This window comes from Lepisosteus oculatus, chromosome 1 (genome assembly GCF_040954835.1).
Source record: "Lepisosteus oculatus isolate fLepOcu1 chromosome 1, fLepOcu1.hap2, whole genome shotgun sequence".
In the NCBI taxonomy this organism is placed as follows: Eukaryota; Metazoa; Chordata; class Actinopteri; order Semionotiformes; family Lepisosteidae; genus Lepisosteus; species Lepisosteus oculatus.
In genome coordinates this window covers 59854195-59880270 of record NC_090696.1, presented here as the reverse complement: position 1 = coordinate 59880270, position 26076 = coordinate 59854195, and the positions used below count along the sequence as shown (strand labels likewise).

The following is a 26076-nucleotide window of genomic DNA, read 5'->3' as shown; positions in this document are numbered from 1 at the left end:
TGTAGGCTATGTAATTTTCAGGTCCAGACACCTCATGAATATTACTTTCAGGCTACATCAAGCATCGTGGTAGATGCTACATGATTACTGCAGACATGATAAAGTATGTCTTTTTCACTTTTCATGTTTTCCATTGCATCACACTTTGTTACATACAAAAACACCTTTTGAATCCGTTTCTGATAATGATTATATTTAGGAACTGTATCATGTTTAGGAAAATAAGCAGTTTACAATCCTGTGTAATCAAATCATTTACATAGAGAAAAAATCCAAACTTTGTGCCTAACATAAATATCCCCTCCCGTTGAAGTCAAACTTAAGCTTGCAAAATGCTTTAAGTGTGAAACACCACAAATGTGGAAAGTAAATGGTTGAATTAACTTGAATTGAATTACAAAACAGTGATCAATTATTTTAAAAATTCACCTTTATTTATATTTAAAGCTCTGAACCTTATGCATATCCCAACTAAAACACAGCATTAAACAACATTCCATTCAGAAAACAATTATACTAAAGATAGGTCATATAGAGGCTATATATTTTTCATACAAGAATGATTTACAAAATATTTAAAGTAAAAAGTTGATTAAGTTGAAAGACTTCAAACCACCTGTAATTATCTGCTCTTTGAGCTCTAATGAACATATTCAAACATATTCAAACTAAAAAGGAGAGTCAATAATTAAAACAGGTAACAATTAACTGAACTACTGAACAACCATGAGCACATTTCTCTGGTTCAGTATGCCATGTGTTTAATCAGGAAACATGCATCTATATTACTAAACACCCAAATGGTTTTCTTTTTCTTTGGATTTCAACACATGTTTCGGATATTTACAAGGTCTCCACATCATGTTATATCATAATTGTCTGCTTGAACAGGCTCTGTCTACCCAACAAACCTAAACTGGATTAAGTGGTTAGAAAATGGACAGATAAGTGGAAAATGCATTTCACAGGTATGAACTCCAGTAAGTAAAATGCTGGAGTGTACAAAACAAATAAATGCCATTTGAAATGCTCAGAGCTTCTAAAATAATAATGTTAGATTAATTTGGGAAAGTAAAGTCAAGAGTCAAATGTTTCTATGCTGTCATATGTCAAAGGTACTGTATATGTAGCTAGAAAATAATTATAATGATGGGAGAAATAGTTTATTGAAATAGATTAAAATTCCAAGTACAAAAATATATACAAATGTAACTTTCAATAATACAGCAAGTACATTATTTAGACATATACACACAAATCTGTTTTATTACTGGACTATTGCAAACATATTATCCTGTTCATAAGCAAAGACCCTGAAATAAATCACTCAATCTTGTGGTTGTAATATGGCAGTTTGCAGTATAGTTGACCACTTTTTACATTTATTCCAAAAGAGAAACTCATTTTCTTATTATATGTATTTTAAATAATACTTTTTCCTGCAAGTTAAACATAGAAGGGAAATCTTGAAAGATCAGATCTTCATGTAGAGCAATTCAAATTATGATCTGTTTTATATTTTCTAAGAAAACCTCAGTAGTTGTAGTTTGGTTAGATCCTAATGAATGAGATAGAGGGACGGAACATATTGTGAGTATTTAGTGTGACAGCTATGAGAATAGACTTCCCAAACCCCCCTCACTATTGCGAGGAATGAGCTAAGGAGCTGCTGCAAGGGTGTAGTTTGGGTGCTGGGGGGATGTGACAGAGATATGCAAACGGAAGACCTGGGTGTGAAACATATATGTAGGCGAGCAGAAGTATATTCGATTAGGATCTAACCTTCCCCCTGAACTTCTGTTATAAACTCAACCAAGTATCAACTCCTTTTATTTTTTTATTGATCACAATTTTTTTTAGTCTGTGATCCCCTTAAAAACTGCTACAATGTCGTTTTCTACAGCCTTTGAGAAACATTAAGTCTTAATGACTTCTTTAGGTAATATGCTTATAATAGCTGTTTTTTGCGGGCCTTTTTTGTCATATAGCATACCAACAGTGTAATCTTGTGACATTTTCATTTTACACGCAAAATTAATTTTAGAATAGAACCCTCAAAGTTGCTATCTGTTATTACTAAATATATTATTTTGTTTTAACATAAATGTTTTACAACTGTATTCATAATGTACAATTAGGACATGAAAAATAGAATGATGCACATCCATGCAGTTACATATTATAATTAAATGTTAAGTGTGTAATACCAATTTATTGCTTCCTGAGACAAAAAACATTATATTCAGTTTGTTGTCATTTTTTGGAAAGATTCAGTAAAAATGAGACATCTTGATGTCCCATTGCTATTTAAATGTCACATCTGAGAGTCACTGCACTGATAACTGTAAGTATGATCATACATCTCTGGAGAAACCCGAGATGGAAACAAACATTTTTCATGTCTTTTTAACGTTGCTTGTGTTTGACTGAAATCATTTCTAGATAAATATTAAAATCACACTTGTTGATTTTATATGTGGGAGGGCTGTAGCCTGTTTGAAGACAATATAATTTCACTTGAAAAGACACTTACTGGAATTGTCACTTCACTGAAGTGACTAAGCATGATGCAGTAATTCTCAAAATCTACAGTATCTCACCGAATTTCATCTACAAATTGTGCCCACTTAAAGATGTAAACTCAACCGCAGTTACTATAAGAATTCACTAAACTAAGCTGTTGCACAAATGATTTTAGAAACAAAATGTCAGACGACAGAGATGCAACTCTGAATCACATTCAATGCCAAAAAAATTCAAGCATTAATAATTTTTGCATGAAAATAAAAGCTGTATTTCCATTTCCAATTGGCTGGATGGCAAGTGGTGCAACTCTTACTTCAATTCACAGATTTTAACAGTCTCTTGACAGTATCCAGCTTCTTTACTTCATTAGTGAACCTCCTGGCTTCAAAATCTGCTCTCGTATGCCACAGACTGTTGTGGTTCATCTTCCTCTTTTGATTTACCTAAAATTTTAAAAACAATGCAAATTATTTCATTGTTAATGCCTTGGAAAACATGTGTCAAGAACTGTACTTGACTGTACACATTAGTACCGACAGAAAGAAATGTAGAGTACAGTATGGGAGCTGTGTTATTGTTGGTGGTTTCATCACTGTACTGTAACTAACTAGTTAGGCCCCAGTGAAGTCCATTCCCTGCATCAGTACTCCATCATAATACAGAAGAGTTTATTGTGCTGGAGTGGCCATGAGAAATAAATATATATATTATATACATATATATATGTAACACACATTGAATCTCAGTTTCCATGGAAAAAAGATGGCTTCTAAAGCCATGCTCATGAACATCTGGTGTCAACTGGAGAACTACCTGTACACAATCCTCTTTATGACTAGTAGATGTATATATATCCATTTTCCTGTGTGTTTCTTCCACACTATGTACTAACATAACATCTGGCTGACAACACCTTAAATAATAATATACCCTGATATATCTTAAAAATTATTTTAGGAATTTAATTGTGTAAGAATATAGTATTAAGCCCTAAGAGTTTCATTGCCTGGAAACTGATATGTCAGCCTTTAAATGTTCAGTATTTATTTCTGATCATGTGATGATTCTGTTAGTTTATTTTGAGCAGAACTGGTCTGCTAATGAACCCCATAGCAATCTTTCAGTTAGGAAACAATATTAGTGACTTGTGCGCATGTCTTGATCGACCCAGTTTCTCACTGGAACATAACAGACAGGTGACATTGTTCTTTAGCCTGTTTCCGTTTCATTATTCCAATAACTTAATTCAGCCTCCGGTATCCGGTACTATCCGGTCTATGGGCTTGTGTTACTTTAGCCACATAGTCCAAGAACAAATGAAATAATTGATAAAAAATATCTAGGAACTTGTGTATTATCTGGAAAACAGAACTGCAAAATTTAAAAATAATAATATTTTATTTTATATGGCACCTTTAAAAGTAGCTACCAAAAGTGCTTTACCATAAGAAGGGGAAAAAAAAGCTAACAAGAAAAAGAGATATCAAAAGTAGCACAATTAAAAACAAGGAATTAGAATACAATTCACTTAAATGATAAGATTACAAATACTTACAAAGCATTACTTGGCCCTGCGAGCTAACCTAGAATTTAACTTCCACAGAAGTTCTGCTCTGTCGTTCTTGCCAGCAGAACGCTTCGGTAAACAGAAACCTCAAAGAAACATGCAAAATCTGGAGCTGGTATCAGATGGAAACAAAGCGCCTGTCCCTAGGGAGCCTCACCTGCTTCACCTGCTTCCCCGTTCTCTTTGGGAGCCGCCCTAGGACTCTGCAGCAGCCTTGGTCCAGTCAGCCCGATGACTAGCGCTCCTATCGGTGCCGTGATCAGGATAGCCAGGAAGGCCACAGTGAGGACATCCATTCCATACTTCTCCAGCACTGGATCCTGTTTAGCTCTGGCAGTGTCCAGGGCAACTGAACCAATAGCAGCCTGCAGACATGACATTTTGCATACGTGCTTTTTACAAATGACATTTCTATTCACTCCTGTACTCAATTCAAACAGCATTCACTGTCAGGCATCATGAACTAGGTGCCATCGATAGCACCAGATTACTTTCCCCCCTTTGAATGCCCACTGCTAACCAAAGTTTTTGGTGGTGATCATGCATCCAAATATTTTCTGCACTGCTTTATCTAGTACAGGGTCACAGGGGGAGAGAGGGACTATCCGGGCAAGCAAAGGGTACAAGACAGGACAGGCAGGATGTCAGCCCAGCACAGGTCACACACATACACACTCTGACCACAGCCAATTTTCCTGAAGCCAATTAACATACTGGTATGTCATCTTTTGACAATGGGAGGAAACGTGGAGGAAAGCAATGTGAACAAGGGAAGAACCTAGGAACTCCACACAGATAGTACCCCAATAATTGAACCCAGGGCCCCAGCGTTGTAAAGCATCAATGCTAACCACTGCGCCACCATAGTGTCCTCATCCAATTCAGGGCTGTGGGGGAGCTGGAGCCTATCTCAGCAACCAGCAGGCACAATTCAGGGAACACCTTGGATGGGATGCCAGTCTATTGCAGGGCAAACACTTATACCAGGGCCAGTCTATCCAGAAGCCAATTACCCTACCAGTATGTCTTTGGGAGGGCTGTGGAAGGGAACTGGAACACCTGGAGGAAACCCATGCAAACACAGACAGAACATGCAAACTCTACGCAGATAGCACCCCAGGCCCCAGAACGGAGAGGCAGCAATACTGGCCACCATTCCTCCATGCTGCTACTCTTGGTGATCAATTCTTTTTATTTCTGTATTTTATTCTTAATAGTATTCCAGAGCTTAACATGCTTCAAACACATACTGGCTTCCGCATTGAAACACTGAAGATTGACCCTCATGGAAAGCCACACACTACTCTTAAAGTCAGCTCCACCTTTGTGTTGCACTAACACATCCTTATTATAATTAACATATCTAGCTCATTCTTTATACATATTTTTTTAATCAGACTAAGATGAATAGTAGACAACATATTAATTTGACATTGATTATTTTTTTAATGAGTAAAGGATAATCTTTATATACTAAATGGTTTATACCTGAACAGTTGCTTTAGGCATCCAGGCTAGGGAAACAAACACCTTCTCCTTGATGTTAAACCCAGCAAACGTCACCATAATAAATGTGAACAGAACACGCACTACCACACCAATGGACAAGGTGGCCACACCAAGACCTGAGAAGACAGTGGATGTGAATTAGAGGCACAAGCAAAGAAAATACACTGGGGATATTTAAGGATATTTAAGAAGTACAACACTCCTGAGATGTCCTGGGCATCCAGTCCTATTTATAATACTGAGCCTTAACAATAACAAGTTAAACAGCTGGATAGAGCACTCTAAACAGAATTAAAAAGTCACATAGCCTGACCTGCATACTGTAACCATAGTAACAGCTTTGTTTCACTTCACTGATGACTAGTTAGACTTCAAAGTGGAAGACAAGATGGACTCTCTTCAATTGCTTTTGAATCTGTCAAAAAAATTTTAGTCTTAGCCTCAAACAGAAAAGACTAAAAGAGGACTTCATTCAAGTTTGCTACATCCTCAAAGGTATTCACATTGTAACAAAGTTGACTTCTTCAGGATCAACAGTGAAACATGAACCAGATTACACAAGTAGAAGCACAATTAAGAACAGGAAGATCTTCTTTACACAAAAGGGTTGTGTGAGTCAGGAACAAGCCATGATGTCAAGCTGTTAAAGCTGATACTCTGGCTTCTTTCAGAAAATGGCTGGATCAGATCCTCAGATGAATTACCTACCCCAAACCAAATGAGCTATATGGGCTAAACGACCTCCTCTAACAGATGTTCTATTCTTATTATATCCATTTTGTCATTACCTTTTAATTAGTTTTCATAGATGTTTATTTCTTTGGTCATCTTCTATTTCTCTTTTGTCTCTTTCTGTGATTTTTCCTGGCCTGTGAATCTACAGTCTTTCAGGTTGTTTACATTTTCCATGGCCTAGAATGTTTATGATAATACATTCTTCCTTCATTATAATACTGTGCTCGGATTCAAACACTTCTTTATATACAGTACTTGAACTTTAAATATTCTCATTTTCTAAGAGAATCAAGCCTTAATAATTCACATTTTCTGGCAGAAAAGTACGTAACAGGAAACAAATCTTACCTACTGTATTCGGATTTAGGGAAGACACAGATATTTCTGCTCCAATTAGACCAAAAAGAAGTGGTTGGAAGATGTCCCAGGCCCTTCCAACAACATTCTCCACAGCACCCTGCTCAAATGAGATTAAATGGAAAAATGAAAGCCACTGTAGATGCAGCAGATGACCAAGCAATTTCATATAAAAATAAATTAAAAAACTGATATCTAAACCAGCCAAAATGAAATACAAAACAATAAAGTTATTCCTTCAGAAGAAACATCATCATCAACTAGTCAGTATAAGAAAGTTGCAAATGACCAGTTTTAATCTGCAATTTAAAATACATTTTCAGATTTCCTTTATAGACTTATGCCATTGTATTGCAACATTTATGCATTATAGAACAATACAATTTGGTCCATATACCAATGAGACCATGGGGAACATATGACAGCACACACCAGAAGGTACTGTCATCAAAGGTGTCCACTGACACTGCCAATAGTGGCACAGCCAGGTTTTCCATAAATGTTATGTCACTGCTCAGACACTCCTGCATTGGATAAAGGGTTTAAATCACAGAGGTCAAGTCAGACGCACCCTAAACGGGAAGAACACCTCCCAGGGAAACCAAGATAAGCTGCTACTTCACTAACTGGCCCACTGACCTTGGAATCCGCCCAACCCATGCCTGCCAGAAACGCCATCACGAGGGTACACAGGCCTCCAGAACCAGGAAACCCAATAACATGACTGCCAAAGACAGCAAAGACGGACAGGCCCAGGAGCAGGAAAGACCTCTTCATCACTAGGTCTTTCTAAAAGAAAAGAAAAACAGAATTAAAGAAGGCACACAGCCTAACCTGCTTCATGTTATCATGGCAAGAGCTTTGTTTTGCTTCAATTATGACTAATTGTTGGACTTCAAGATGGAAGACGAGATGGACTCAGAGCGAAGCCCTTTTGTCTCTGTCCAAGGGGTTAACTGACTCTTTCATATCACAAGCCGTTTTTTCCTTAAGAAATGTTTTCAGTGATCATTATAAGCATGATCAAATGATTAAGAGTCCTTTAATTAAATAAGAAACTAATTGAGCTACAAATCCTGCAACAGAATGAAGATGTAAGAGCCAAGGTCGTGTATTCTTGCTCAATCGCTCCAGTCACTTTCTCACTTTTCTGAACATTTTAGGCCAGGGGTCAGCATTCAGTTCTCACCCCAGTCACACCATGAGGTGGCTCACAGTTTAGTAAAAAACACATATGCTGCTGTCTCAGACTTAGATCATACAGTAGGTTTACGTCAGCTAGCACCAACAAATTGCTCGTCTACTTTTTCAGCCTAAAAACTTAAAACAATATGCTTTTACGACAGATTCTCTTCACGTTACACAAGAAAGATAAATCTTCGGAACTACATAGAGTTGCTGGAGACTAATAAAACTGTCTTTTAAAAAGCATGAATGTGTCAGTAAAAGGCCTCTAAGCCCCCTTTAGTCATTTTGAGGTAGTAGATAAAGCTATTGAAGACACTGGAATTAGGTGTATAGTATACTGCATCCATGACATTAAGAAAAACAAATTGGAAACTTTTTCAAACACATGCAGTGTTTGTAACAACATCCAAAGGTTAATCCCACACCTTCTAAATACACAGTAACATCATCTTATCACAGGTTAATTAATTTTTATTTTATTTTTTGATTATTTAAAAAATGTAATGGCGAAATTAAGTTTTACCTATCTGGGTTATATCTGTTTCTGAAACTATAAATTTGATCCATTGATGATGCAGCAAGGCTGATCTTCCCTTGACAGTAACTGAAATGAACAAAATGATTCCTATGGGCAATGTAAATGACTTTAAAGTAATACTTGAAAGGCGCCTTCCTGAAAGGCTCAACCAGCAGAAATCCTCGCCTGAGCACATGTCGAGCTCTTGCATCACACATTCGAGCTCTGGCCATGTCACTCTGGCCGGCTGTGACTGGGATTCTCCAAGGGCCGGCTCATAGCTGGCTGAGCACTGCTGATGAGAGCATGGGACAGCGCCACCCACAGCCTCTCACAAGCTTGAGAAGTGACAGCCGTGTTTCTGAACTGAACACTGGTGCTGAACCTGCTGAACAGCCCGGAGTTGCGTTTCCTGTGACGTGTGGAAAGACAAGGGAATTGAAAGTGGGAGCAGGCAGGAGGACTGTGTCTACGCTTCCTCATTCTCTCCTTATAGAGGTTTCACAGGGTTTGGAGAACAAAACCCACTCCACTTGCTATTTCAAATTGGGTGGGAGTAAAAAAACAACTGACATTTGAAAAGGAAAAGGAACAACACGAGATTTGTTTGTCATTATAGCACGGAAGTTTACCTGGTCTTTGCTAGGGAAAAAACGAATAAAAAAGCCCAAAACCACTCCAGCGATTATTCCTCCGGCCACTTCCATGATCCCTCTGAAGACATTGTATATGGTGGATCCTGCACAAGAAGCCCAGGAAGAATGCAAAAGGACAAAGACAATAGTGGGTACAGACTCCAACACCTTGAAGCGACCTCAGGAAAACCAGGAAGGACACACAGTGTAAGGCTTGTGTTTAAACAAACTCCCAAAACTAAAAGCTTGCTGACTTTTCCAAAAGAGTGATGAAAGATAAACCTGAACTAACCAGGACCTTTGCCCTCAGTTGTGCTTCAACCATGGTCAGAAAGCAGTTTTTCTAGAAGAAATATGAATTCAGAGCTTGTCCTGTCATGTCTGGGAGGGAGCAGGAACGCAGTTTCCACAAAATGTCATTTCAAACATCAAACCCTGAAAATATTCAGTAACTCTACCCTCATAATGAGCTGCAGTGTGAGAATGTTTACATCTGGTTTTCTTTCTGAGAATATCTGTACACAAAAAGAGAACTGAAAAGACAAAAATGTCTTCATACTGTTCAACTACATTTCACTGCTGACTAAAACTGAAACTGAGTCAGTTCCTGATATAACAGTAGATAATATGTGTAAAAAGGCCGGCACAGCGGTTTGCTAATTGGCTTTGGTGCCTCATAGCTTCTAGGGATCAAGTCTGATTCTGGACTGGGGCGGATTCTGTCTGGGAGTTGCATGTTTTTTCCTGTTTGTGGGTGGGTTTTTTCTGTGTGCTATGCTTTCCTGACACCTTCCAAAGACACGTTGACTAGGTTAACTGGCATCTCTAAATTGTCCCTGTGTTCCTGCCTTGTGTGTGGTCCCTGGGGCTGGATTAAGGTCCTTGTAGTTCTACTTCTGTTTCACAGGCCTGTTGGTTGATGCATGTTTATGTGTGTATCTACGTAATTCTGTGGGAAATTTAGTTATCGAAATTATCCTGAATGTTGTTTTTTCAGGTCGCCTAATCTTGCTATCTATTATTTATTCAAGAAGAGATCTTTGTTACACTTTTTATCATACAACTAAAAAAAACATTGGCAAATATTTTTTTCATATGCCTTTTAGTTTATAGGCCCTAGGTACAGTGCCTACTGTGCCTATTGGATAATACAGCCTTGGACACACTCACACAAGGGCCAATTTTCATAGAAGCTAATTATCCTACCAGTAAGTTTTTGGACTGTAGGAAGAAACTGGAGCTATATACACACATGTGACTACAGGATCCTCTATACTGGAGCTATTTACTTCATTTGCATTAACATACCACTAGGTGGAAGTATGGTACATTGAGAAAGTCATGATCGCAACTACAATCTCTGAATAAGTTATAATACTTTATTTTTTATTGTCTGTATGTGTGGCATTTATCTTAAAATTGTTAATGAATGACAACAGATAACATGAATATAAAATTAATATAGAGAGTCAGGCTTGCTTGTGATTTTATTGTGTCTGGTGCAACATACTGTACGGCATTATTTTGATATTTTTAATATTATTGGAAGGCTGGCTTTTTGATTGTTTAATTTGTATTTTTCTCCTTTAAAATTATTAACATTTAATCTCATGTTCCCTTAATATACCAAAAATTAGCAATCACAGGTATCCCTCTTCTATAAATCTGACTCAAGGTATTGTAATAACTATAACAAATGAGCTTTTTGCTCTAGTATGTAACTAATAGCCACAATACCACAATACTTTTACCTATGATTTAATGATTTAAAAAAAAGGTTTGCTGAGGAGATTAGAGTTATTTTTAAATTGGCAGAACAGACCCTATGACCTCTCTGAACCAGAATTTCCTAACCAGCCTGGTGACTGGGGACACTGTGCAACAGGGGGCGCTGTCCTTGAAATGAGATGTTAAATCGAGGTCCCGACTACCTGGACAGTACAGGCATTGTTAGTATGAGTAGGGGTGTAGATAAATTTAACTCAGGGCTTGTAAAATCTAAAATCTTCTTAATATATCCCGTTAATTTAACTGGTGAAGCAATTTACTCTATCTGAGGTACAGTATAATGGTGCTGGTGGCTCAATGTTCGTGTGTACCTTATTATTAACGGCAACGTTCTTTCACTAATGAAATTCCATTTACAATATAATTGATGCAATAACGAGAGAGGTTCTTTAACTAGTACTGAAATGCCTCTGAGAAAAGTGCACATGTTAAGAGAACATCAGCTCCTATGTATTTCACTCTTCTTCATATTCTTAAAAGAATATTTAGTTTTAGTTTAGTTATCTAGTCTTAGGCGTTGTCACATTTAATATTTTCTTGAAACTCTACACCGAATGGGAATTTTCTAATAAAAATGGAATTATTTGCATTTTAGTTTACATTCTAGAAACCCAATGCAAAAGTAATTACTCTGGAAGATATGTGCAGTTTTTTGTGGGCTTATGCCTTCTGTGGCATGAAGAACAGAACCAAAACCATACTCTATGTGCTGGAACATATTTGAAATTTTGCAGGGTGTGAAATCAGTGTTGGGCTGTCCTTACCGGTAGAGAATGCCATCCCCATACAGGTTGTGAATCCAGTGATGGCCAGGATGTCATCAAAGCTGCCCGCCGCCATCAGAAGTGTGGGAATGCCCTGCTCAACGCCGTAACCCTGCTTTTGTAAAAGCAACATGGAGGGGACCACCACAGCTGGAGACACAGCGCCTAAAACAAACCTGGACATGGGACGGCTTTAAGTCAGGGTGATGCTCTTAAGGGACTGTGCCGTGTCTGGGAGTGCACATTGTGTACTACAGGTTCAGGATGCACCAGGCACAGGAGGATGGTTCAGGAACCAAGCCTTCTGTGAACCAAGCCTCTTCAGAAATCTGCTATCAAATTTAATAAATGTACTGTAAACGTATCCCCATATATTTTCTGTGTCTTGTTGAGAAGGACAAACAGTAATTGAAAAGTTTTACATGATATGACACTGATATAATATCACAACATACAGTAGCTCTCACTGTACCATACCATTTTCATCAATGAAGTTGCCATTCTATAAACTGCTCAAGTGTATATAGTTGCTTTGAGGGTGTAAATGAGTTACATCACTATACAGGAAAAAACATCAGACTCTTATGTGTAAGCTTCTCATTATATCTCATTGTAACTTATTTTGCTTCCCTTCAGATTTAAAAGTTGAAAACTTTAAAAACAAGATAGGTGCAGGTCATGTGTATCTCAGACCTTTTGATAAGCTTTCTCCAACTGCCGCCTGAACCCAAAGCAATCCATGGTACAGTATTTCTGCTTCATCAAAACAATCTACACTACAACCTATTTTATGATGGCCAAAAACACATTTAGGAAACTAAATAGTAAAACCTGAAAAAAAGCATAGCTAAAAACATGTCTTTTGTTAAGGTATCAGCCTCCCCCAACCAGAGACATACAGTACCTCTACCTTAGTCAATTTGAGAAGGCATAGACCTTAGGGCTAGTTACCCAATCAGCTTTTCTGTTCACCACCATACACCCCCAGCTCTAGGATACATTAGGGTTACTTGCAGTAGCTTCAGTGCTCAGTATTGGGTTACCCTAGTGAGCTACACTTCCTGCGTTCCCTGAAGACTTAACCTGCATGTGGTTCTCGTTCTTGGACAAGGCTTCTCCCCTGACTTCAGAAGAGTGAAGAGTTACGGCTCTTGGATAAGTACTTACTTAGCTGAATAGGACTTACCGTTCCTGTTACTATTTATACTCAGATCCACGACTTCAAAAAAACAACTGCATAGGGTCCACTAGACAAACTAATTCGGGCTCCGCCCATGTAACATCTTTTCCCTTCTTTGCCATGTGAAAAAAGTAAAGATGGCTTGTCTTTTCTTACCCCAAGATGAACCCCCAGATCCAAGGCAGATTCATCATGAAGTGACTGAGGATGGCCACGGAACACGCCTCTATTGTACAGGGTCCCATTGCGAGCCGTAAGCACACTGCTTTCAGTTTTTTAAGAGCCTGAAAAAGAACATTAACAATAATCAAAAATACAAATAACAGTGGCACAATTTTTTGCACTGGGGAGGCATGGTTGACAGTGGTTAGTATTGCTGCCTCACAGTGCTGGAGCCCCGGGTTCAGCACCTGGGGTGCCATCTGTGTGGAGTTTGTATGTTCTCCCTCTATTCAAGTGGGTTTGCTCTGGTGCTCCCATTTCCTCCCATGCTACAAAGACAGACTGGGAAGTTAATTTGCTTCTAGGAGTGTTTGTCAGTGTGTGAGTGTCTGTGTCTGTGTGTGGACTGGCGTATCCAGGGTGTACCCCGTCTTGTGCCCATTGCTTGCCAGGATAGGGTCTGGCTCCTCCGTGACCCTGTATGGGATAGAGCTGTTAGAAAACAGATGGATCGAAGCTTTACATTCAAATGCAGTAGTTACAGGCAAACTCAGGGAATGTATGTATAATACCGATAATATTTTTATTGCTGTTTGGCTTTAATATGGTTTGAGAGATGAGTCTGTCTATAAAGGATGAGCTAATGAGAGCCCCTCTATGCCAAACCAAACCAGGGGGTTACTTGATACCCTAGTGAAATGGGGTTTATGGGCTTATTTTTTCTTGGATTTCTGTTATAAGTGCTAAAAAGGACCTCTGAAAACACATTGAATATAATGTAACTTCACATTTTGCCACTAGATTTTTTCATTTTTACACCGCAATGAAGCTCTGGAAGAATGTTTCCTTTTGGCGTACAAAATGTATGAATAAATAATCAATCTATACTAAAATTATAATTATATACCAAACTATACTAAACTAAATTGTTTTGTTAAATTGGTTTAGTGATCCGTTTAACCTAAAAATGAAATGCTTATTCCAAAGGACTATTTTAGAAACTCCTCGTCAATCATAAAGGTCCTTGGGCAGTAGTCTAGACAAAGGCTTGTAAAGTATTGTTACAAATAGGTCTTTTGAGTGACACAGACTTCTTAGCTAATAGACGTCTTGGCTATTTGACAAAACCCTAGGAGGCATACTATTATAAATGACTTCATAGCGGTCAAGAGTAAAACACCCTTTGATGTTTTTTGAAACCACAAGAAAATTATAATGATTGTGACACTTCTAAACAACAGATCGGTTATTGTAAAATACAGGTCTTCAAATAATTAAAGTCATGCTCATTTATTTCTTGCTTTTTTAATACCATAACCACTACTTCAGACATAGTATTTACACAGTGAATAAAATAATACACTGAGGCATTTTTTGTACTTATCAAAAAACAAACGAGAAATATCACTCTTATCCTTCAGACCTATCATTGTTTTACTTTACTCGTCATCACATTTACTAAATACAGTATACATGTACAACACTAAAGTGTACCAAATACAACCTGATAAATTCTCTTTATGTGCAATGCATGTGGGAAGGTTTTTATTAAAGGCATCAATAACTGGTTTCTCCTAACTCTGCCGTCCTCAACAATCCACTTCCATTTTAACCCTTTTACTTGAACACAAATTCAAAGCCTAGATGTGCCCTTCAAGTATTTCTCATGGAGAGTACTTTTAAAACTATACCACAGCTACGTGAATTTACAGTTCTCTCCTGCCCATATTGTTCTCCTGCCACAGCTTCATAACACATATATTTCATAGACACATAAACACAATTCCAGGGGAGAAATGAAACTTTGTGTCCCTCTGACACCTTTCATGGGACGGCCGAAATGACCACTGCCCACCCTTGTGAAAACTGAAAACACGCAGTGATGAATAATTTCAAGTAAAGCGTGTGATGATCTTGTGCTCTGACATGTCTAACATTTATGATACATTATAAATTACATTATAAGTTTGTAGGTCAGCTGTATAACAATGTTGCAAGGCCAGTGCCAACTACATGACTAGCAGTGGTGATGCTGATAACCCAACTCCTCACACTTGGGTTTCAAATGGGTTAATGCTGGGCAATTACGAAGGTTAATCTGACACTGGAACTGTGTGTGCTCAAAGAAACTTCATTGTAGTCCTGGCTGTGGCGTGAGAGAACACTGCCATGTTTGAAACAACACTGAGGAATGACACTATTTTCCACAGCCAAAGGTTTGGATTAGAATTTAGTATTAAATATTCCTTACACCGAAGCTTCACATCTACTAAAACCATCTTGTTCAACAACACAGTTTTATGTAAATTGTCGTCCTCAGGGGAATCGTTTTAATCTTCAGTTTGCCAAAGCAAATAGTATCTTCTCACCTCCTGCAACTAACACTACCTCCTTTTGCTGACTTACGTTGCCTAGAAAGTCTATGTTGATGTGTAAGCCGTGATAAGGCCTAGAGCAACGCAAACCTGTCTGTCAGACATCCTGAGATAGTTCTGTCACAAAATTGTTTGTTCAAAGTTCCAATAAGAGCATCTGCCACAGCTATTGTCCTGGACCCATCCTGCCACTGTGACAAGAGGTGTATCACGACATGTCAATACTAAAGGACAATCGATAGCGATACCAGTCTTCCTAACACTGTCTAACAGACCTGAAATGGGAGGACATTAAGATGTTGCAACACTGCAGCACCATCATCCCAATGGCCTGGTTCCTTTCTGTACTCATTAGTTGTGGCATCTTGCAGATGAAGTGGGAGACCTCCAAATTTGTTGTTATAAAAATACCTTTACCATGGTATTTGAGTTAAAATAGATCAAAACAAGATGTCTAAGCATCTGTCAAAATCAGTCCAGGGCACTGTAGGGGACAGGCAAGGTTCAAGGCAGAGTATCACCATACTGACCTGGAACTTTCACAACTGTTTGATACATCTGTGAAATCATTTACAGACAAGGATAACACCTAGAGCTGAAAAAATGAAATTATGGGTCAAAAACCTCCTGATTAGGCAGCACTGCCTGGTGGAGTTGTTTATTCATTAATGAACATTGTTTCTTAAGAAAGACGAGGTGTGAAGATGTCATGATGAGTGTTATGCCTAAAGTCACCTTTCTGAGGATATAGGGAGGAATTTCCTTTAAGACAATATTGTCTTTGGTGGGCAACCTTACAACCTTACTTTTTTGTAATTAACAATGACAAAAAAGATAACAGTTTCTCTGATCCAGCAAGTCAATGTAATTTCAATCATAATAACAGAAGACCATGGCTGGTTGGATTACAATGATAGAACTTTGAGAAAACAATACTGAGATCTTGCACCAACTTTTTTTTGCCTGAAAAAGTCCAATAGTAAACATCTGAGGGACCAACTCACAAATTTTGTCAACAGGAAGACAACCAAGACCACCAAGTAGCTGCAGCTGTAGCTGTAGATCGACAGAACTTCTAATAGTCTATTCATGAATACAGATTGGTCATACCCGATACTAATTTTGCTATACTTTTATGTGATAGTGTGTCACATCCCATAACAGAAATGTACCAAGATTCAATCATCTATGTTTCTGTTCTCATTACTTGTGATTTTGCTTAATATCCATGTGTAAAACATTTGCACAATCCATTATACCTCTCTTTCACATATGGTGGCAGTACCAGTTTAATGCAATATATGACTCTAAATTACTTTAAATTACTTTGTCACATACTGTGTCAATGGGGGGCCAATGGCTAAATTATCTGCACAACCATGAATTTCATTTGATTGGTTGCTGGCAAGAAAATGTCAAACCCTTTATCAATCAGTGGGTTAACTACATAGCAGGGACATAACAGTTCATCAAACAGCTCAAACAGCTGTACCATTAACAAATGCAGGTCAAATTGTAAAAGAGCAGACTGTACTTAATCTGTTGACCTCTTCAGTTTTAAGAGTTTTTTTTCTGAACTCATTAGAAATGAGAAACAAAATGGCTCATAATTTTACTGCAACATCGCTGTGCTTTATTTTTATAGGAATTGAAGGACGCATGGAGTTTAAAGATCTTTAGCCCTTGCCAACTGTACCTGTGGATCAAGTCCTAGCCCTGCTCTGGTCAGGATGATTGCGAGGGCAATATTCCTCAAAGAGGAAGACCACTGGAAATGAATGTTGACAGCCTCAGAGACAACTGGGACATTGCGGAGAAGAAAGCCAGCCAGCAACATCCCTGAAAACAAGATGGAGCATCATATTATAACACAGTTTCAAAACCACAAGCACTGAAAGTGGTTCTATAAAAGTATTAAAGATAATAATATAGACGAGCAAACATATCTAAACATGGACATGTACGTTTATGTGAAGCTTCCAATTGATAAAAACTGTGGGCCTAAAAAATGTGGTCAGAAAAATAAGAGATGGCTTTGTATTTCTCATGCTAGACTTCGACCTGGATTTAAATTTCAGACGGGCTTTGATTTCTAGACAGCACATGCATGTATTGAAATGTTTATTATACAAGGCTAAAGTCCTCAAGGATTATCAAGTAAAACTTTAACACACATATAGAGGAGAAGTGGCTTTGTGGTTGAATGATTCACAGTTTTTTAAAGCGCAAGAAAAAAACAATTGTGACAATTAAACAAATTTGCTTTTAAACATAAGAAAACTTGTACAGTCTGAAATGGCTCCTTTTTATGTCCAGATAAATAGCTCATAAGTGTTGATATGTTTATACAAGAATTATTTCTTTTTGATGGTTTAGATACTTACAAATCAATACATTAAGGGAGTGACTGTTAATTTAGGAAGTGTCTTTTACAGTTTCTCTTTTCTGACTCACTTGAACAAAATATTTATCTGGCAAACAACATGTTATAGCACTAAAATATGATTGGCAGACAGAATATCACATTTTAAAAAGTAAAAGTAAGGTTATGGTAAAAAAAAGACTAGCAGTCAAAATATATACATATATATTATTTTCTCTTTATGTTTATAACAATTTGAAATGCAGTTTTTTTAACTATTACAAACTACACAATGCACCACATGTAGCGGGACAAGACACATTCTACATGACTGAAGCCTTCTGTAGACTGTTTGAACTGTGACTCTATTAGTTGAGTGAAGTAATCAACAGAAAGATCTGTGCTTGACATTCAAAAAATATTTAAATTAACTTTAATACACAAAACTGAATATATACAAACAGTATATAATGCTGAAAAATGGTAGGGAGTATAAAATTCCTGGTAAAAGAAATCACACAGAATACCACTAATTTTCTTATCCAGTATAGGGTTGTGGAGGACAGTCAACATGCTCAAGGCAAGATACACCCTGGATGGGATGCCAGCCCATCACAGGGCACAGACACAAACAAGCACGCACTCACAGCAAGGCCAGTCAATTACCCTACCAGTAAGTCTTTGGACTGTGAGAGGAAACCGGGGCATGTCGGGGAAAACATACAATCTCCACACAGACAGCATCGCAGATCTGGAATTGAACCCAGGGCCCCAGCACTGCAAGGTAGCAAGACTAACCACTGTGCAACCAAGCCACCCATGCAGATAAATTATGCCCATTAATTATTTGAGTAAAGATTTTTTAATGTATTGCTGCTACACTCCTGTTAAAAGCTACCTCAAGACTTTGCATCAATAATAGGAATGTACAGTAGTTACAATATATTCCCCAGTCCAGCCTTTACGGTACAGTATGTATTCTTTTGAAGTTTCTAATTTGTCTTGTACTGCAGGTTGATTTGTCTCATACAGTGAAATACTCACAGTGTTTGCTTTTAACCATCAGAACAGAGCACAATTTACCACATAAAAGGCCACACACTGAACAAACAACACAATATCGAGGTAGAACACGGCCTAGAGACAAGGCAATGTAAGAAAGAAGAAGTCCTAACAGCTTTTAACACTGATGATGAAAACTAGCAAGTTTTTAATAAGCATTTAAAACATTTAATTGTTGAAAAAAAAATTTGTTGTATTGTTAGTACAGCTAGAGTATGTGTATATACAGTATTTATTGAACATCATAGCTGATGTACTGTAGTTTACATACAGTAAATTCAAATTTAAAATTCTACATATGATTTTAATCAAACGTCAACACCTACTGTTAAAGGAAAATTTAAATTTAAGCCTCTTAAAGACATAAAATCACCATAACCCAATCGTTAATCACTGCTTACTGTTGTTAGACAGTGACAAATGACAACATTTGCTGTGCATTTTCCAGACATTGCTTATTTTTTTTACCCACACTACAGTTTCTTCTTTTCCTTTCAGAAAGTGGCATGAACTATAAATGTGGGTTTGTATAATATTTGCCAGCACTCGTCCATTGACAAGTTCATGTAGCAAATTCTGGATCCTAAACATATGGTTTGAATGGGAACCCTTCAGTATTTATTCTTACTGTGGAGTGACAGGTTGGAGATGCCTGGGTTAGAGGATTTGATTTGAAACTTGAATCTTTCTACTACTTACCAAGGAGAGGAGGAAAGGGGGGTAGAGTAGGGATTTTAACGAGTCCCATCAGCTTCCCTCCGACAACAGCACACAGAAGCAGCGTCAGAATCCCAAAAAGGTTCCCACCTGGCAGACACTCTTTGCCCGTGATAGACCAGACCACTCCAAAGAGCAGCAATGCCATAGACACTAAAATAGATTAAAGTAATACACATAAGGGTCTTTTGCATACAATAATTATAAAAAATGAAGACCTTCAGATTTTCTATCTCTGTAAGCTGTTTTTAATGTGAACTGATATGTCAAGTAAAAAGGGTGTAATGGTCCCAACTCAGTCCCTATGGATATGTAGATATGTAGTTTCCAGCTACAACCAAGCTCGTATTATATTTGAAATAACACGGTTCTACTAGGGGCTACAACTAAATGCACCTGCGTCTCACAAGGTATTAAATGGTTACACTTACAAACCTTGGAAGCACATCATTGTTGTTGCTCGAATGCTATGAGATTGATTTATGTAGCAGAGTAGAAGACAGAAACTCAAATCTTTAGAACATTTGAAGCCCAAATAAAAACATCATTCAGGGTATGTTGAAAATTTTAAAACATTTTCCTCCATAAGGAAGGCCACATTTAAAAACACAGCCTTTATTCAATGGCTAGTATAAACACATTGTGGCAGAAGTATAAGTTTTAGAACCTTTGTTATAAATGTTTCTGCTCCTACAGCATATTTTCACTACATGTTATTAATAATTCTAATCTAATGCTTTTTTTCCCCTAAATGTTCTTACAGAAATGTTCTTCTTGAAATGGTAAGTTGTTGAAGTAGTTAAAAATAAAATACTCATTTCATACAGTACATATTTTTCAGAGATCAGCAATTCTAAATTCTAATCCAAACCAAATTGAATATACTGAAATGGACATATGACATTTGTTACAAGCAAAAACATTAAATATATATATTTGTCAGTACATAATCCTAGACGCCCCCCTGAAAAAGTTCAACAGTACCTTTCGTTACCATAGAAGCGAGGATCCCTCTTGGAGGACATGCACAGAACTGCCTGAGTCTCCAGCAGCTCTTCACAGGTTCAGCTGATGGCTGGTCAACATTTTGCACCCCTTCTTTCAGGAAAGTAGTTTCCTCTATAACTACAGGACTCTCAGAACGTTTCAGCCCAATATTAGCCTTCTTTACTTCCCCCTCCTGGTAGCCCAACAACGACAAAATATATCCCATTAATAAATTGTCATATATGCAACACCGTCAATACATTCCATCATAAGGGAGGTATTTACTCCTCAATTATGTTGACAATGAAACACAACAAGTGAACCGTGCCATAAGCCAACACATAAACTAACAGCATTACCAAATTACCAGCATTACCAACACTACACAGTGTACAAAAAATATGCTGGCATCATTTGTAATTCTACAAAACAACATGATCAAAATGGGACATCATTGGAAGTGGGTGAATGCTTTTGCAGGTTTTTTGGGCTTCTTAAAGCAGGGCAAACTGGTACAACTTAACCAGTAATGAGATGCCTTTTAAGACTATGTCTGGATGGTCCTCAAAACTTTAAACATTGTCAAGAACAAAGGTAAGGTTAGGGAGGTCGGGAAAAGTTGCTTTTGTTGTTTTATAATGATAACTCATCTCATTTTCCTACCATCCATTTTCTAACGTGCTTCGTCCAATACAGAGTTGTGGGGGAGCCGGATTCTATCCCAGCAGGCAGCAGGCGCAAGGCAGGATACACCCTGGATGGGAGGCCAGTCCATCACAGGGCACAAACAGACATAATCACTCACACCAGGGCCAATTTTCCCAGAAGCCAATTAAACTTCCAGTAGGTCTTTGGACTGTGGGAGGATATCAGAGGACCCAAAGGAAACGCATACGAGCACAGGCAGAACATACAAACTCCACAAAGATTGCACACAAGATACAGAATTGAACCCAGGGTCTAGGTACTGCAAGACAGCAATGCTAACCACTGCTCCACCATGCAATTCCTTAATTGTTCTGCAGGTAGAATTAAAATGTAAACGTGTTTCTGAAAATATACATCTACTGGCTAATTCTATGTGTTTGAAAGGAATCCAGTTTATCTTTTAACTATAAACAGAATACAACCTGCTCTTTAAAGAAAAAAAATACCATAAATGATATAAAGTAACAGGCCTGTGAAATCAACTTAAATACTAAAGAAAGAGCTTTTCTTTCTTGACTTTCAAGATCTTGTCTAAATAGCAACATTAACATTAATTTATAAAACCCTACAATCTGTGCACAACAGAAACAAAATAAGACCATCTTCACAAGTGGAATCTTTTTATGTGAATACAAATCAGGTACTGCAATATGTAAATAACTAACTCATTATAGAGCTTTATGGTTTAACAATGGAGTTAGAGCTTATTTTTACGTTTGCACCCCTGGGTTCAAAGTGCAAGCCAATATAATAAGCATAATTATACTAACAACAACAAGAATAATTCAACATAATAGTGTAATATTGTATCGTGATTAGTCCACGCTGAAAAAAAAAGAAAGCTGTTATAAGAGTATAATAATTCTTGCAAACTCGTACAACAGTCGACTGCGAAACTCTCAATACCTCCGTCTCCGAGTCCAGCGCCGCTGCCGCCGAGTCTCTCGCCTGTTGGTCCGCCTCAGCGCGGGTCGTGTCACCCGCATCCTCGCCGGCCATTGCCTGTCGTGATACTGAGACTTCAAATGCAAAGGAGCGATGTATCGGTTGCCGGGGGTGCTTTTCATACTCCAGGAAGGAGCCTAATGCATTATTATTAAAACGTCACCTGGCCATCGGAGTAATGTTTAATCAGTACTATTTACCCTAGATTACATGACAAGGTATTTGACTGCTGACCAACCTGTGATCGCCAAATGGCTCAATGCAGACGAGCCAAAGCTCTAATGCAATATGTTCCGCTGCTAATCTCCTCTGATACAGACTGGCATTATGACCAGTCTCAGCCTTTTCTTCTCCGTTTGATTTAATGGGCGTAGCGCGGTGAGACACATGCTCCACCGTACTGAAGCCAAAGTCCCCGCTTTTTATTAGATTCGACGGTGATACGCAGACTCCGCAAGCTAATGATACAGGTGCACTCCGGCCCTAAAACCAGACATCACACGCACTGATGCAAGCGACAGGGTGCACACACAATTACACGCACAAAGCTTCCCCGTCCTGCACATCAAAGGCTTGAGTAAGTGGTAAACCATCCTCGTTCACGACAACATCGAGACTCTGATTTAGGAGTTAGGAGGCGATCAGGAAAAGCCACAGCCGAGGGACGTGGACAGACTGGAGAGCAAACCTGACGCAGCTCATTCCTAACTATACCACACCGGGGGAAAATCAACAAACTTAATAAAAAAAAAACTTTTCAGAAGAAACGGACAATATTCCCCACTCCCTCACACTCCATAGACTCATACATATCATATAAGCATATAACATGCATTTACAGTAAGCACTATCGGGTACTGTGTACAACCCAGCATTGACAGCTATCAAGTGCAACCACACACTCAGCACACACAGGTACTGTAGGTGCAGACACAGGTCTGGTACTGTACCATCATAGAAAAGTAGTACAGAGGAAACATTTTGCACTAGAGGGATGCTAATTTTAGAATGACAAGGATGATACTGTATATGCCTGGAAAGTTGATTTTTCTTTTCTAAACTGGTTGTTACGTTGCAAAGTTTTTTCATCACAATCTTAAGTTTTTTTTTAAATGATGAGAAAGCTCCATGAACAATATGACTATATCATCTTCTGTTTGAACACTTCATATGCTGAACACACATATGTGTTAGAAACTTGATAACGTTTTAAAATTCAAGTCTGCGTTAAACCACGATTATCCGATGTAGAAGAAACACCACAAGGCAGTTTTTTTTTTTCACGTGAGGCGCAACAACACCAGGAGGCGAATCGATTTTTTTTTACAAGGAACAAAACCTGAAGAAACAAAATTTACAGTATCCTGCACCTGTAGCTGAGATTAACGCGATTGTGATCGGCTGACATGTTTGTAATCATCACAAAAGATTACCCGCTATGTTCAATGTTTCTGTTTCTCATGGGCAGAGTCTCTACATGGTGTTACTGTAACTCCTGTTGCTATAAATGACTATGTACTAATCACGGACACAAGAAATTGTGTTTCACAATCTAATCCCTACAACCAAGCCTTGTTATCATTATTCTCCAATTCCTGCATTATTTTGAAATGATTTTAAATAATTAGTCATTACTTACAGGTTTCTCTAACACCCAAATCAATCGAATCAAAATTTTTAGACTAAAACCCAACGAACCAACACCACGCATGGACTCGGCACATTTCTCTAAGCACATTTTTTTTATGAAGAGGAAGACGAAGGAGCACGACATCAAAAGACAAATTTTTACCAAGAGCATGTAAAGGGTGTGTGAAGTGAGGTATTGTAGGTTGGGTACTTACATTTCTGCCAGTCCTCTATTACATACTGTACAGTAGTTAAAAGTCCAGGGGCAAGACTTTATAGGATACCATAGGTTAAATCCATATTTTATATATAACATATTAATGATCATGACATAAAACCAACAAATAAGTCTGAAAATACCCATTCATTTCCTATAACGAAGCGGTCCATTATTTCATTAACAATATGAACCACCGGCACCCAGCCAAAATAGCGGATTTCACAATAAGCAAACGACGCGAACATTACTGCTGGCCAACTATGAGCAGCTCAGAGTTCGAAGACTAGAGAAAATAGTGGGAAGTTCAACCCTTACAATGACTATCCAGATGTTTTTTTTTTAATATTCAGTTTAACTTTCCAAACTTTTACTTAAAATAAGTATTTATAAACTTAAGTATTTATTAAGTTTAATTCTCGTTTGTCTTTGTAAATGATCGGAAGAAACAAACTGACAAAGGCATAAATAAATAGTTCCTTTAAGACCTTTTACTGAAATGAAAGATTTTCAACTCTTTAGCTGCTTTTTTTATTGGAATTTACATTATTATTTTACTTTTAAATAAAATGTGTTAGTTTTTAGAAAAATCCTCCAACAGCTTTGAATATTATCAGTATGTATAATTGACCGTCAAAGTCTTCAATGCATTGAAGTATATTTTAAAACAAGTTGTGAGAAAGCATTGATAACACACAAAACGTGCAATTAGATTTCAGGAACAATTACATAAGATATAAATGATTAAAGATTCAGAATGTTAAGTTATATACAAATCGATGACACACTGTGAAAACAAATCAATTTAGAAAATGTATTAAGAATAGATTTACCCCTGAGAACTTCAGCAAGATCGGTGTGTGTTATCCAATGTGTGCACAGCTGCTGTTTTTGTGACAAATTCAAGGTGAAGAGCTTCTTTCTTGAAACATGAGTCAGGGTGTCAGCTGAGATACGTACTGAAAGTCTCCTGATTCTTAATCCCATTCCATAATAATAGCAGGAGAAAAAATAAATTCTGTTTGCAATATTTTCCGCTAAGACAATTCATGTTTAAATGACAACCACACTTTCAATAGTCCTATCTATTGGAAATAAAGGCTTTCATTAATGGTACTTTGATGAGGTCTCTGGGCTGCTTATATTTAAAGAGGCAATGAATTGGGAGCAGATGGACTGGGAATAAACATCCCCCTCACTTCCTGGTCTGCTTTGAGAAATATAGACTGGACTGAATTTTATTATTACTGCATTGAGTTAGCGGTGGCTGCTGTTGTGCGCATGCATTTCACTTTTCTTCCACTATGGATGTGAATCACACTCACATTGCGAGTGCAGTTTTCAGCCTCTCATGATCTGCACTTTGTCTTTATACTATAGAAGTCAGGCAGCGAGTGAGTGGAAAGTCAACTTGTGGTCCTCTCTCCAACTGCCTGCATGGACAGGGTGGATCTTTGTTGGGGGCCATTCTGCTGGTGCCATGTACCATTGTCAGCACATGAGTGTTCATCATAATCAACTGTCACCACTGCATCCATCCTGAGACCTGGGGTGATCTTAGTGGGGAGATCCTGCAGGCAGCCAGCCCCAACAGAAGCTCTACCTGCCATTGCAGACTGAGAGAGGACTACTGTACTTTGCCTGAGGCCTCTGAGTCTGTATCTTAACATCTGGCTTGCAGACATTTTTGACCCCTGCATACTGAGCTTAGCCCTACTATGCCCAATACAAACACAGAAGTTGGACTTCTCTTTCCATCCTGTTCTTGTAGCAGCAGAGCAATGCCTTGTAACAGATATACTGTAACTGAGCCCCAGATAGAAGACATTCCCATCAGTTAAAACATTAGGGAGGCCTGTCCCTCTGAAGGCAATGAAAAAAGATAATAGCAAGCTACTATAAACCTCACCACAAGGAGACACTGTCTTGTATGCGCCACAAGGACCACAAAGTAGCAATGGACCAAAACTTCCAGTAAAAAGTGGTCTTTTGACATCAATACAGTAAACTGGCAGACCACTAACCATCTGTGGAAGTGCAGTAGAGAGGGGCTGGATGAACAGAGACGATACTTTTGCTTGAGGACATGAGTATGTAGACATATTTGCTAAATATGTCTGTTCCTATAAAATAAAATAAAAAGTGC

At 38.0% G+C, this 26076-nt stretch overlaps 1 protein-coding gene across 5 annotated transcripts; it reads right to left on the bottom strand.

Moving 5' to 3' along the window:
* Positions 1–412: 412 nt before the first annotated feature.
* LOC102693347 (sodium/hydrogen exchanger 9B2) lies at positions 413–25235 on the bottom strand. Of its 5 annotated transcripts, none has more exons than XM_015345249.2 (13): positions 24764–25235; positions 22046–22158; positions 20429–20624; positions 19427–19597; positions 17000–17142; positions 12923–13050; positions 11587–11762; positions 9032–9138; positions 7334–7483; positions 6686–6794; positions 5582–5718; positions 4251–4458; positions 413–2969 (listed from the first exon to the last, which is right to left on the bottom strand). In XM_015345249.2, the coding sequence occupies exons 1-13, from the start codon at positions 24915–24917 to the stop codon at positions 2911–2913; spliced, it is 1851 nt and encodes a 616-aa protein (XP_015200735.2). In that variant the 5' UTR covers positions 24918–25235; the 3' UTR covers positions 413–2910. The 5 variants fall into 5 exon arrangements, with proteins under 5 accessions (XP_015200735.2, XP_006629911.2, XP_015200734.2 ...); XM_006629848.3 differs by having other exon boundaries at positions 22046–22141; XM_015345248.2 differs by having other exon boundaries at positions 22046–22221; positions 24764–25234.
* Positions 25236–26076: the final 841 nt, after the last annotated feature.

Coding starts and splice junctions, on each gene's coding strand:
- LOC102693347 (XM_015345248.2), bottom strand. CDS start 24,917: ATGGGATTAAGAATCAGGAGACTTTCAGTACGTATCTCAGCTGACACC. Junction 19,598..20,428: donor CGCTTCTATGGTAACGAAAG/GTACTGTTGAAC, acceptor AATCTATTTTAG/TGTCTATGGCATTGCTGCTC. Junction 4,459..5,581: donor TGCCTAAAGCAACTGTTCAG/GTATAAACCATT, acceptor TCATGTCTGCAG/GCTGCTATTGGTTCAGTTGC.